This window comes from Stegodyphus dumicola, chromosome 11, assembly GCF_044657685.1.
Source record: "Stegodyphus dumicola isolate Sdum_Otavi_A_Nest chromosome 11, ASM4465768v1".
In the NCBI taxonomy this organism is placed as follows: Eukaryota; Metazoa; Arthropoda; class Arachnida; order Araneae; family Eresidae; genus Stegodyphus; species Stegodyphus dumicola.
Window position 1 is genome coordinate 92371897 of NC_140778.1, and position 14249 is coordinate 92386145.

General features: G+C 32.0%; 1 protein-coding gene across 1 annotated transcript in view; it reads left to right on the forward strand.

Moving 5' to 3' along the window:
* Positions 1 to 760: 760 nt before the first annotated feature.
* LOC118194594 (protein fem-1 homolog C-like) overlaps positions 761 to 14249 on the forward strand; it is a 64510-nt gene continuing 51021 nt past the window's right edge. Inside the window, exon 1 of the mRNA XM_085826998.1 lies at positions 761 to 958. Coding sequence (XP_085683124.1) covers positions 863 to 958 — 96 coding nt within the window. The 5' untranslated portion in view covers positions 761 to 862. The remainder of the gene's footprint in view (positions 959 to 14249) is intronic.

Genomic DNA, 14249 nt, shown 5'->3' on the forward strand with positions numbered 1-14249 from the left:
GTCGGTGCTTCAAAGCAGGGTACGGGAGAAACTTGTTTAGGGCGACTCCATCTTACTTCCTACCTCCATGGTCTTTCATCAGGGGAAGGAACTTCACAGTACCCATGTGACATCCTACCCACATAAGAATTACAACCTTAATTGACTCATTCACGCTAAACTGACTCTGCGGTTTACCACCCGCGGCTACATCTTATAACGACACTGAACTTGCCACCCTCCTTTTTTACCTCACTCTCTTTTTTCCGCCTCCCACACTTCCTTCCACCCTACTCTTTCTCCTCCCACCCGATCCTCATCAGAAATCGAGTAAAAAGATGTTTCTACATCTTGACACTCCAGAATAAAATACGTTCTACGTGTGTGTGATAATTTCCTTCAGTGTTCTTATTTATTTCCTTGTATCCTGCCCTTACATAATAACATATATTTAGGATTACTTAACTTTAAGAATGATAATTAAAAGTAATTGGATAAAATTGTCAAGTAAAAGTGATTTATTGATATATATATATATATATATATATATATGTACCGATAAATCAGTTTTAATCAGTTCAGTTTGAAAAAATTATCGAAAGAGTAAAATTAAGTATTAAATAAATGTACAAGTTTCATTTACACATTATAAAATGATGACTGAAAATAATTATTCCGAATATCAAATATGAAATGATATAGCATAAACATATAAAAGTATAAGTTGGCCTTGGTATTGGCAATAAATTTGAAGGGAGCATGCGCAGTTGAGTGAAATACTTTCTCTGTTCATCTACAACCCAGCTCTTGTTTTGAGACGCTATTTTCCGTTGAATTTTTCGCAGTCAGTGTCACGTGTTTTGGTGATCCCAGATTATTTCAAATGTTATTAAATGGCCTGATAACTGAACGAAGTAAAATGGATATTAACATCAGTGTATTTAATGCTGCGAGAGACGGTCATCTCAGCCGTCTTAAAGTAAGTTTCCTTTTGCTTAGCTTTTGTAAGTATGTATGTCACGGAGTGCGATATCGTGAATTTGTGATATCCTGTATTTTTTATTACACTACCTGAAAGAAAAAAACTACTGCATTTTTATCGTTTTTCATTTTCTTTGATGTCAGATTTTATCATATCTTTTGTATTAAACTGAAAATGAATGTCGAAATTTATTGATAGTCTACGCGCATAGCTGTCAAGGAATTATTCATTGCTGATAATGATATTGAGTCTACCGTCAGCATTCGCTGAGTGATATATATGTATATGATTGTAATTCTTTTAATCATTAGTTCTAAAATTTAGATCTGTTTTCTGTGTTGCCTTTTATTTCTTTGACAATGGCCGCATCAATTTAGATAAGAGAAGATGCCACGCACATCACTTCGTTGAACACATTAGATTTGCAGTTGAGTACTTTTTGTCGTATCACAAATGCTGAAACTTTGCTAAGCATGTTTTTTCTTAAAAATCTACAGCAAATGACTAGATGAATGAATGAATTTTTTTTTTTTTTTTTAATATATATGTACGTGTTTGTATATGTGTATGTATCTTCGTAATGTGTTTGCCTGCCAAGTAAAGCATCATGATGTGGCAATCTACCATTCAGTTCACTACCGTTTGAAAACACATCAACATAATTGATTTGAAAACGAAGAAAATTTAATAGTAGAAATTTTTGATTATATAACATGTTATTTAGAAATTGAGTAATTAAATTAGTTTTCTTTGAGTAGCAGTGAAATGAAGAGAAAGATCTTTCAAGCGCTTCAGTAGTATTTATTATCCTGCTAAGTTTAGATATATATTTGCAAATAATTACAATCCCAAACAATGTTATTCAAATTTTTTATAATGTGACTATCACACTACTAAAAAATTAAGTTTCAACAGTAGTATATCAAGCAAAAAGGTCAACAAATAAAGACAATAAATTTGTAAAAAGACATTAATTTAAGAATTTATGGTTGATCTTTACAATATGGTAACTGGTAGTTTGGGGACATTTTGGAGGCGATAAAGGTTACTACCTGGGACTTTGGTAATAATGTGAGCAGTACTCAGTTCCGATTACGCATTATTTTGTGTGGGGAAAATGAGAGATCATGGGATATGCCATGTGATATTAATGGACGAATTACGGTTCTTTAATTGGAAAAGGGGGGAATTTGGACAAGTATCTGTGGATGTATATTATTTTGTATTAAGCTTCATTGTGTGTTGTGTGAAGTAGGGTTGAATAATTTTGGGATTGTATGGCGCTGTCTAAAGTGAATTGTAGATGTGATAAAGAGAATTTTTTTTATGAAATTCTATCAAATTCGGAAAAAAAATCGTTCAGTAATTTTATTGAATCCATAATAAAAGTGTATCCACCATGTAAGGAAGATTCGGAAGAAGATTAGGTTAGTTAGACTTTGTTAAGAATGTGAGTAGTATTCAGTTCTGATTACGCATTATTTTGTGTGAGGGAAATGAGAGATCATGGGATATGTTATGTGATATTAATGGACGAATTACTGGTCTGGCAATTTTGTATTTGGCTTTATTCTGTGTTGTGTGAAATAGTGTTTGTGAATTTTTGGATCCCATGGCCGTAACTAAAGTGAATTCGGAATGGGTATTTAGTGGTATTGAAAAGGATAGTAATAAATGTTTTTTAAGGTTGTGCGAGAGAGAAATAAAGATGCTTTATTATGTTATTTATTTTACCTGGTATCTTGCTTTGAAAGATAAGTATGATTTTAAAGATTCTGAAACAGAAGTAAGAAAAGTGTATCCGCCACGTAATCAAGATTCTGAAGAAGATTAGGTAAGTTAGTATTTTTAATTATTTGAGGATATTATTTTTATGCATTGTTGTAAATGTAAGGTGGAAAGGAATTTGGTATTATTGGGAAAATTGTTATTAGCAATGATTTAGTTTAAAGTAATTAGGATTGTAAGGTAATTTTTATTAATTTAATGTATGTGCTCACTTATATTTTAAGTAGTGTTTTTGAATTTAATTATAGTTTAATGAAATGATAGTTATTTTGTGAATTTTATGTTTGTAGGAATTTGGTATACATTTAAGTTGAAATAAACGTGCATGGAAATAATTTAAATATTTGATATTAAGTATTTGTAATGCTTGAGGTATGAATTCTTTGGTGACGTGTGTAATGTAATAGATGATTTAGAGGTAAAAGTTTTTGGATATTCTATTTTATATGTGGAAATGTTCATATTTGTAAAGGGTAAATACTTTTTCGCGATCATGTAATTTCATATATGTTCTTTTTACCGGGTTTAAAGACGGGCGTAGCTAGAGGGGGGCAAGGGGGGCATCTGTCCCCGGGCGCAGAATCCAAGGGGCGCCAAACTGATGTTAGGACATTTTAGAATTAAATGTTTTCCATCCTTGGCAAGCAGTAGGGGGCGCGAAATCTTCAGCTGTCCCTGGGCGCTGAAAACCCTAGCTACGACTCTGTTTAAAGATTGAGAAAATTGTCATGTATTTTCGTGAAATTTTTTTAATTTATGAGAAAAAAGCAGTGTACATTGATATAGTGAAGAGTGTGCGCAATGCCATTTTTGTGCAATTCTGGGATGTTTTTTTAAGTAAAAATAAGTCGACGTGTACATGGTTTAGTGATATTTTAATGAAATGATAGTTATTTTGTGAATTTTATATTTGTAGGAATTTCGTATACGTTTAAGTTGAAATAAACGTGCATGGAAATAATTTAAATATTTGATATTAAGTATTTGTAATGCTTGAGGTATGAATTCGTTGGTGACGTGTATAATGTAATAGATGATTTAGAGGTAAAAGTTTTTGGATATTTTATTTATTTTATATGTGGAAATGTTCATATTTGTAAAGGGTAAATACTTTTTCGCAATCAGGTAATTTCATATATATTCTTTTTACCGGGTTTAAAGATTGAGAAAATTGTCATGTATTTTCGTGAAATTTTTCTAATTTATGAGAAAAAAGCAGTGTACATGGATATAGTGAAGAGTGTGCGCAATGCCATTTTTGTGCAATTCTGGGATGTTTTTTAAGTAAAAATAAGTCGGCGTGTACATGGTTTATGTGTATGTGTTATTTTGAAAAATGCGTAAGGAGAATGGTATTGTGCAGTTTTTCCTAATTTTGCAGTGAATATTTGTCATGATTAAGCAGTTTTGTTTGATAAAATTTCTAGCATAAGTGTAATTCGGCTAGTAGATTGTTGGAAGAAGTGTTCAGGAGATAAAAAGAAAAGAAACATGTCTTTACTTCGTGAAGACAAAATGGCGGTGGGGAAAAAAAAAATAGAGGGTTGCTGTAAGAGAGTTGGTCACCAAATTTTCGCCAAAAAATCGCCAAGTTACCATAATGTAAAGATCAACCGAATTTACTATGCTTTCATAGTGCAACATCCTGATTCGCCGGTTCATATCACGTGATCCCAAGTGATATCATTTCACGCAAACTACGTTGCAAAAATCGGTACTATTCCGTTTTGAGGACTGTACAAAATTGCAGCGAAAATGTATGCACAAAAACGCCAAATCTAACAGACGGGACCATTTAACAGCGTGCCAAATCTAGTGTACGCGCTGATTTCAAATTGTGTACGTTTAGATAGTTCTGTATTTCTTAAGATGCCCTTAAAATACTAGTTTAATTTTTAAATTCTTTTTTGATATAGAATGGATTTAACAATTTGGGAATTGCTCATGGCAAAAAGTTTGCGATAGAATTTTTTCAAAGAAAAGGTATCATTCATTGTAGAAAATAACGTTTGAACAACCAACAAGATGAAAGTGTGCTTTAGCGATAACTTAATAGTGAAATAGCGATGCAGGAATCCATTCAGATATGCTTAGCCTTTTTTATATAAATTATAATAATGATCTGAAATAGTTATTTACTCTTATGCTTCCATTCAGTTATGTTTAGCCTTTTTGGTTGATCTTTGGATTATGGTAACTTGGCGATTTTTTGGCGAAAATTTGGCGACCAACTCTGTTACAGCAACCCTCTATTTTTTTTTTCCCCGCCGCCATTTTGTCTTCACAAAGTAAAGACATGTTTCTTTTCTTTTTATTTACTGAACACTTTTTCCAACAATCTATGAGCCAAATTACACTTATACTAGAAATTTTATCTAACAAAACTGCTTAATCATGACAAATATTCACTGCAAAATTGGGAAAAAGTGCACAATCGCAAACTCCTTGCACGTTTTTCACAATAACACATACACATAAACCATGTACACTGCTTTTTTCTCATAAATTAGAAAAATTTCACGAAAATGCATGACAATTTTCTGAATCTAAACCCGGTAAAAAGAACATATATGAAATTACCTTATCGCGAAAAAGTATATACCCTTCCCAAATATGAACATTTGCACGTATAAAATAAATAAAATATCGAAAAACTTTTACCTCTAAATTATCTATTATATTATAAACGTCACCAACGAATTCATACTGCAAACATTACAAATACTTAGTGTCAATTATTTAAATTATTTCCATGCTTCAACTAAAACGTATACCAAATTCCTACAAACATAAAATTCACAAAATAACTATAATTTAATTAAAATATCACTAAACCATGTACACGTCGACTTATTTTTACTTAAAAAACATCCCAGAATTGCACAAAAATGGCATTGCGCACACTCTTCACTATATCCATGTACACTGCTTTTTTCTCATAAATTAGAAAAATTTCACGAAAATGCATGAAAATACTCAACGTATACTACTTGAACATATTCCAAAATACTACAAACATATAACTCACAAAATCACAATCATTAAATTAAAATATAATTAAATTAAAAAACACTACTTAAAACATAAATAAGCACATACATTAAATTAATAAAAATTAGATTACAATCCTAATTACTTTAAACTAAATCATTGCTAATAACAATTTTCAAATAATACCATTTTAATTTATTTACTCCTTACATTTAGAACAATGCATAAAAATAATATCCTCAAATGCTTAAAAATACTAACTTACCTAACCTTCTTCAGAATCTTCATTACGTCGCTGTAGTACTACTGCTAATTTCTAAATCCTAAATCCAGTAGTCAACTCGAAGTCTATTCACCAAGTAATAAGAAATTAATAAAATTTCACCTATACTCAACTACTTTCAGCAAACCACGTACCCTTCCTTACACTCCTTTTCACAAAATGTCTATTTTCACCATATTTCTTGCACCGCCATTTAAACTTGTAATATCCTTCCTCTCACACAATCTCAACTTATTATTATTATCAGATAAATGCATTAAAAGTTTAGAATTCACTTTACATAGCGCCATGCAATCCGAAAATTAATCAACACTATTCCACATAACACACAATGAAGCTTTTCCAAATTAACCCCCTTTTCCGATTAAAGAACTGTAATTCGTCCATTAATGTCACGTTTCACACAACTCAGAATATAGCTAAATACGAAATTTCCAGATTTCCCCTCTTTTCCGATTAAACAACTGTAATTCGTCCATTAATCTCACATGACATATCTCATGATCTCTCATTTCCTTCACACAAAATAATGTGTAATCGGAACTGAGTGCTTCTCACATTATTACCAAAGTCTTAGGTAGTAACCTTTATCGTCCCCAAACTACCAGTTACCATATTCCAAAGATCAGCCACCTTTTTTATACAAATTATAATAATAAAAAAAGTATTATATGAAATTAAACTTTCATCTAAATTAAAACAATAATCTTTAGATAGTTATTTACTATTATGCTTCTTTGTTGCGTTAGGGTTTCCACAATTATTTTTCGCAGCACTAACATCAACAATAGTTAGGCGATTTTTTATGGTCCTCAAAATGGAATAGTACCCAAAAATCTAATTCTCTCAGTAATTATCTGCAGTTAAATCTTGATTTTAAATGCAAGAATCTTTTCAATTCGTACGAATAGCTTACTCAAAAATTATGTAAAACAGCAGTGCTTTACTTCGCTAGTGCATTCTCATTAGAATTGATGAATTCAACCCATGACTTGCCTTTTCGGTACTTTTCCATTTTGCCGGCGCAAGCGATAAAGTCACCAAAAATAGTACAACCGATGCCAAACGGAATATTCTCGCTGGTAACCTTTTATGCCTCGGTTTCAAAACAAGTTGCAGCCATTTCTTATCAGATTGTTTCTTTCAATACTTGCGTACAATTTACATATAATTTTTACCAGATAGTTCAATTTTATGGCCTAAGGCCATTCGCGGTAATTAAGTCAATTAGGATGCAATTACACTAAAATATAAAAAAGGGAAAGTCAAGGGTTAATAATGCAAATGCACTAACGAAGTAAAGCACTGTGGTTTTACATAATTTCTGAGTAAGCTTTTCGTACGAATTGAAATAATTCTTGCACTTAAACTTGTATTCCAAATTAAGATTTAACTTAAAATTAATGTAGATAATTCCTGAGAGAATTAGATTTTTGTAGCAGTTTACGTGAGATGAGATCACGTGATATGAAACGACGAATCAGGATGTTATACCATGAAAGCATAGTAAATTCTTAAATTAATGTATTTTTACAAATATTGTCTTTTTATAAAATTTTAAACGATATGAAAATGTTTATGCCTTAAAAATAAAAACTTCTTTGAACTAACATTTGTTAATATTTTTTATGTGTATACTGTGTGCTGCCGCCAATAAAGTCTGCTTGGCGAGATTTGCGCCGGCGAAATTGAAAAGTACCGCCTTTTCTATATTTTTGCCTTCGGGTGAGCAGTGTGATTACATCGTAATTGGCTTAATTGTATTACATCTTAATCTAATTGTATGCAAGTATTGAAAGAAGCAATCAATCCGATAAGAAATGGCTTTGACTTGTTTTGAAAATGAGGCGTAAAAGGTTACCAGCGAGGTTATCCTGTTTGGCATTAGTTGTACCATTATTGATGACTATCGCCTGCGCCGGCAAAATGGAAAAGTACCGTTTACCCTTCAAAGATTGAGAATGTAAAAATCTGTGTGTTAACCGTAGAAAATAATAAAGATCATTCAGAAAAACTAGGTAAAATCCTAGGAGAGCCCACACCCTTGGCGACAAATTGGGAAAGTGCGCACTCCTTCGCGTGTTTTTCAAAATTGCCAACTTGAAAATCGGTCAAAGCACAAACTCAGTATCCATGTACACATCGATCTATTTTCACTTAAAAAAACATTGGAGAATTGCACAAACTTGGCATTGCACACTTCCTCGACTTTGTCCATGTACACTTCGATACGCACCGTAACCAAAATCATTTGTGCTAAGGGTGTGGGCTCTGCTAGAATCCAACCAAAAAACTAATTTGAAATTTTCAGATCCAATAGAAGCATGTGTTGGTTTTAAATATGTAAGAATGGTTATTTATTAAATTAAGCATGTTTTTTAAGTAACCAACAAACTTTCGAATTCCTTTAACCCTCCGAGCGTTACGGATTTAGCCCTGAAATTTCAAAATGTCGTGAATAAGTGGTATTTTCTTGATTTTAATTAAAAAATGACTCTCTCATTTTGTACCTTGATTTCTTATCTTCCAATATATATCCAGACTGAAATCAGATACATTAAAAGCTAGTAGAAATTTTGATGTATAATGAATAGAAGGCAGCCTTCTATATGGAATTTTCTGCCCGTAACGCTGAGAGTGTTAAAGGGAAAAGTTCAGAATCACCCACTGCTTGGCACATTTTTAAGAATTGCATATACTCGGTATCCATGTACACATTGGCTTATTTTCACTTGCAAAAATCCCAGATTTGCACAGAAATGGCATTGCGCACTCCCTCGACTTTATCCATATGTACACGTTGATATATTTTCACTTAAAAAGTAAATGTAAAATTCACAAAAGTCCAATTTTTCTTACTCTTGTATAAAAGCTCCAAATAAATAAGTGGGTGATTCTGCACTTTACCCCCATTTAAACTTATAATACTGACCCTGCAGTCATTTACCAAAGTATTGGTATCTGGTCTGTCTTTTTATCGTTTCCTCTAGTTACTAATTGGTGTAGTATTCTTAATTTAAAATGATTTTTCTGAAACAGTCGAGTACTTATTTTAAAAGAAAGAATTTTTAAAAGAAAACAATTTTGCAATTTTCAGTTTTTCAATTTATTTTGCTTATCATTTGATAAAAATAGATGCACTCGTAATAAAGCTTAAATGATAAGCATTTAAGTGTATGCTCAGTGGGAGTAGAATACTTAGAGACTTCACAAAGAGCCTAAAAGACACTGACAGAACTTCATACAGTAACTATGCAGAAAACACAAGACTAAAAAAAAAGAGGGTGAATCTTTACATTATGGTAACTTGGCAAAAATTTGGCGACCAACCCTGCTACAGCAAACTGCTGGTTTTGTTTTGGACGCCATTTTGTTTTTACGAAGTAAAGGCTTTTTTTTTTTTTTTTTTTTTACTCAATATTTTTTCTAACAATCTGCTAGCCGAATTACGCTAATACTAGAACTTTTATGGAACAAAAATGCTTAATCATGACGAAGATTAGGTGCGAAATTGGGAGAAAGTGCAGAATCGCAAACTGCTTGCCGATTTTTAAAGAATTGCACATACACGGTATCCATGTACGCGTCGACCTATTTTCACTTAAAAACACATCTCAGAATTGCACAAAAATGGCATTGCGCACACTCTTGACTTTATCTATGTACAGTCAAAAGTCGTTAATCCGGACTCGTTGGGACTTCGGCGATTCCTGATTATCGATTTTTCCGGATTATAGATCATCAGTTTAAATCTGGTAAAATGGCATGCAGAAATTCTAAAATTAAAAATATGAAATCGTAATTTATGAAATAAAGAACAATTATGATCTAAAGTGTATCAAAATTTACAAAAAAAAAAAAAAAAAAAAAAAAAAAAAGCTTAATATTTATTAGTTTACTTTACTAAACATTTCTTTTAATGTAAGTTGTTTAAGTTTCTTCGTTTTTTATGTGATAATACATTCTCTTTAATTCTATAAACAGACATAATTTCTTGTTCAGTTACAAAGTTCCGCTGTTCAAGTCCTATAATTGCTGTGTCGAGAATACCGACTAATTTGTCAATCGAAATTTTTTCGTTTTCGATAACCTCTGTTACTTTCTTCGCTATCGGAAGCGAATTATAATGACGAGGAACTTGTTTTAAATCATATCAAAGACAGAGTACATCGAAATGAAATACTACATTTAGTAAGCAATTATAAGCCAAATAAAATAAAAACATCTGCCCTGAAGATAAGGATAGTGTTGACAGATCAACTTCCAATTAATTGAGGGCGCTGCCACGTTAAAGATAAACAAAGTTTAGATATACAAATGTTAAACTTTAGATAAACAAAGCATATGCCTTTATTAATTTTTTGCAGCAATTCTACTTTTTGTTCAATGGACTCCGAAACATTCTTTCGCTTTGTAGATCCGTTACATATTAGTAAATATAAATCGGAAATTCTATTTGACATAATTGAAAGTTCAAGCTTACTTTTATAAAATTGCTCTAACAGTCTGCAAAAAATAATAAGCCGGATCCAATTCGAAGATTAAGGAACAACGCAATCTGCGACATTAACTGAAATAGATAATTAGAGCTTAGCTTATACCGTCCGTTATACATTAAACGCGCATTCGTAAACGTATTTTGCGCACGTGCAAATTCGCAGCCGTAAAGATCTTACGTGCATGCATCAACGCGAGGCATGCGCAGAAAGTTTGTAGCTTTGAGGTCCGGATTATGGGTGTCCGAATTAAGGACTTTTGACTGTATTATCTAATGTAATTGAATTTTTATTGTTATCATGGTGAATAAGAGAATGGGGGAATCTAGCTCTACCGATAGTGCAACAAGGTGCCAAAATTAACCTGAACTCTACAGTTTAACATTTTAGTTTATTAGCATGAACCTGACAAAGTATATTGTTAGATTGGGGATAGTAGAATAGGGCATTCGTTATCTGTAATTGAAAAATCTTTCCACCAGACATGTGTAGTCAATAATAAAGATCCGTGGTTTCAGTAGACTGAAGGGTACCCCTTGTATCACCGCAAAGTTTTTGTTTCATTTATCGCCAAGATGCTGTTTCATTTATCACCAAGTTGGTGTTTCACTTATGGTAACCTGAGTAGTTGAATGTTTTGTAAATATACTTCTTTGACTTTTTAAGTGAAAATATATCAATATGTATATGGACAGAGTCAAGGAAGTGCGCAATGCCAAGTATGTGCAATTCTCTGATATTTTTAAGTGAAAATAGGTCGATGTATACATGGAGGGTCAAGGGAATGCGCTATGCCTAGTTTGTGCAATTCTCTGTTTTTTTTTTTAAGTGAAAATAGGCTGACGTATACATAGAGGGTCAAGGGAATGCGCAATGCCTAGATTGTGCAATTCTGTGATTTTTTTTTTTTTTAAGTGAAAATAGGTCAATGTGTGCATGGCTATTGAGTGTGTGCAATTTTTTGACTTAATATTTTGTTTTTTTGTAACGGCGATTTTTGGTGCTAAAATCGCTGCTACACAAAGCTAAAATAACAAGTCAAAGAATTGCACAAACTCGGTATCCATGCACTGCCAAAAATCGTCAATTTTTGCCAAGGGGTACCATTAAATATACTTTTACCAGATCATTTTTTAGTGTAATGAAATGTATAGTGTGTATAACAGTTAAGATTAGACTTCAAAAAAAAAAAAAAAACTGTATGGTAAAAATGTATTTAACCTTCTGAGTGTTATGACCGGCTTTATTGAGTCATCTGAAGTTTTGCTACTTGGCATATATTAGCTTGTAATTTAAGATATTTTGCTCTCTTATTTTCTTTAATAATGTAAATATTACTTTAATGATTGTAAGTTTATGAAAATACAGACTAAAATAAGTAATTATACAAATTAAATTAATAAATGCTGTTTAAATACAGGTTTTCATAACGGATGTAAAATTCTTTGCTGCTCAGAGGGTTAAAATAAAATGAACCCACAATAGAAGCACCTGCTAGTTTTTGCTCCCAGAGGACCTGGGCTTTTGCGTCGCTAAGCTTTAAAAGGAAAGCTGTTCTTAGATTTAAGAAGGATTAATACCCCTTTCTCATGTCGATTTTTAATAACAGATGGTAGTTGAGTGATAAAGAGTCAAATCTGTAAGACTACCTACAGCCTGGTTACTATGGCAGCAATGCTTCCCTTCCTATGTACTCATTTGGTGGGAAAGTGAGTAAGCTATGAAACACTTAAACACATTCCCTCAGTTGAACAAAAGACCTGCTGTCATTTCTTCCGTCTGTGACTTGGACTGCAGGGTATGTTTTGACCAGGAGCAGTCGCAATTTCTTTTTGCAAAATTTGTTCATCACGCTTTTCAACGTTGCGTAATGTTTTATAATTTGCCGTTATTCTGCGGAAGAAAACAGTTTTCAAAAATACTAGATTTTTAAGCATTTCGGTAATTTCATCGCGACATAAAAATTATATATAAATGATTTTGATTATATCTGTATGCATATATAGCATGCACATAATATTATAAATATGTGTCCGTACATTGCAGAGCTTTTTATATATTTTTTACTTGTATTATAAAATCATATAACACTCCTAGCTATATTTTTTAATTCAAAAGTCGATAAATCATTATCAAATCCACGGAGAAATAGTCCATGTATCCATACACATAAATGTAGTAAAAGGTACTATTCTTGATCGAATATCTTTGGCAGCAATATAAAGATGCATCGAAAATTGGAAATCAATTACTAACATGCATTTTATTACAAAAACACTAACGTATTATTTTCCTAAAAAACTTAGTGTGAAAATAATTTGCGGCACATTATCCGAGTTCCGCTTTGAATGAAAATTACATATAGTGTTGTAATGAACAATCAGTTTCAAGATTTCACTTGATACTGAAATGCATAAAATCAAACTGTGTTGCTATGTTTCAGGTTTATAAAATACAGCTGATAATTGAGGAGGTATCAGGTTTATCAAGTACAAGCTGATAATACATGATAAGGGGGAAGAAATTCGTAAATGACAAAATTGGATACAATCAAAAGTCTTTAACCCAGACTTGTCGGGACTTCGGCGATTCTGGATTATCGATTTTTCCGGATTATAGATCATCAGTTTAAATCTGGCGAGATGGCATGCAGAAATTATAAAATTAAAAATACGAAACCGTAATTTATTAAATAAAGAGCAATTTTGATCTAAAGGGTATCAAAATTTACAAAACAAAACAAAAAAAAAAAAAAAAAAAAAAAAAAAAAGCTTTATATTTATTTGTTTACTTTATTAAACATTTCTTTCAACGCATGCATGCGTAAAGCATACATTACGCATAGTCGAAATTAGAAAATTGCATCCAGAAAACTATTTGATGTGTATTCATGATACTTATAATGACGAGGAATTTGATTTAAATTATATCAAAGATAGAGTACATCGAGATAAAATACTACATTTAGTAAGGAATTATAAGCCGAATAAAATAAAAACATCTGCCCTTAAGATAAGGATAGTGCTGACAGATCAACTTCCAGTTCATTGCACGGCGCGTCGTCCCTCCCCAAAGCAGTGTGAAATTGATAAACATATTTCGGAATGATTATAGAATCAAAGGATATGCCTTTATCTATTTTTTGCAGCAATTCCACTTTTTGTTTGATGGACATCGGAATATGCTTTCGCTTTGTAGATCTTTTGGTAGTTCTAGTACACGGAGAGAGTCAAAAAGAATCAGAAATTCTTTTTGACATAATCGAAAGTTCAAGCTTACTTTTATAAAATTGCTCTAACAGTCTGCAAAAAATAATAAGCCGGATCCAATTAGAAGATTAAGGAACAATGCAATCTCCAACATTAACTGAAATAGATAATTAGATAATTTTAGCTTACCTTATACCGTCCATTATACATTAAACGCGCATGGTTGAACATATTATGCGCACACGTAGACGCATATGCGTGTGCATTAACACTTTATATGTTGACGCATGCGCAGAAAGTTTGTAGCTTTGAGGTCTGGATTATAGATCATTCCGGATTATGGATGTCCGGATTAAAGACTTTTGACTGTATTATATTTTAGTAAAGTAAATATTATATATACATCTGGAAAAAAAAAACGATATACAATATATATATATATGTATATATATTCTTTTCCGGATGTAACTCTAATTACGTACTGAGCTGGTTTATCATATTCCTGTAGAGATGCATTTGGA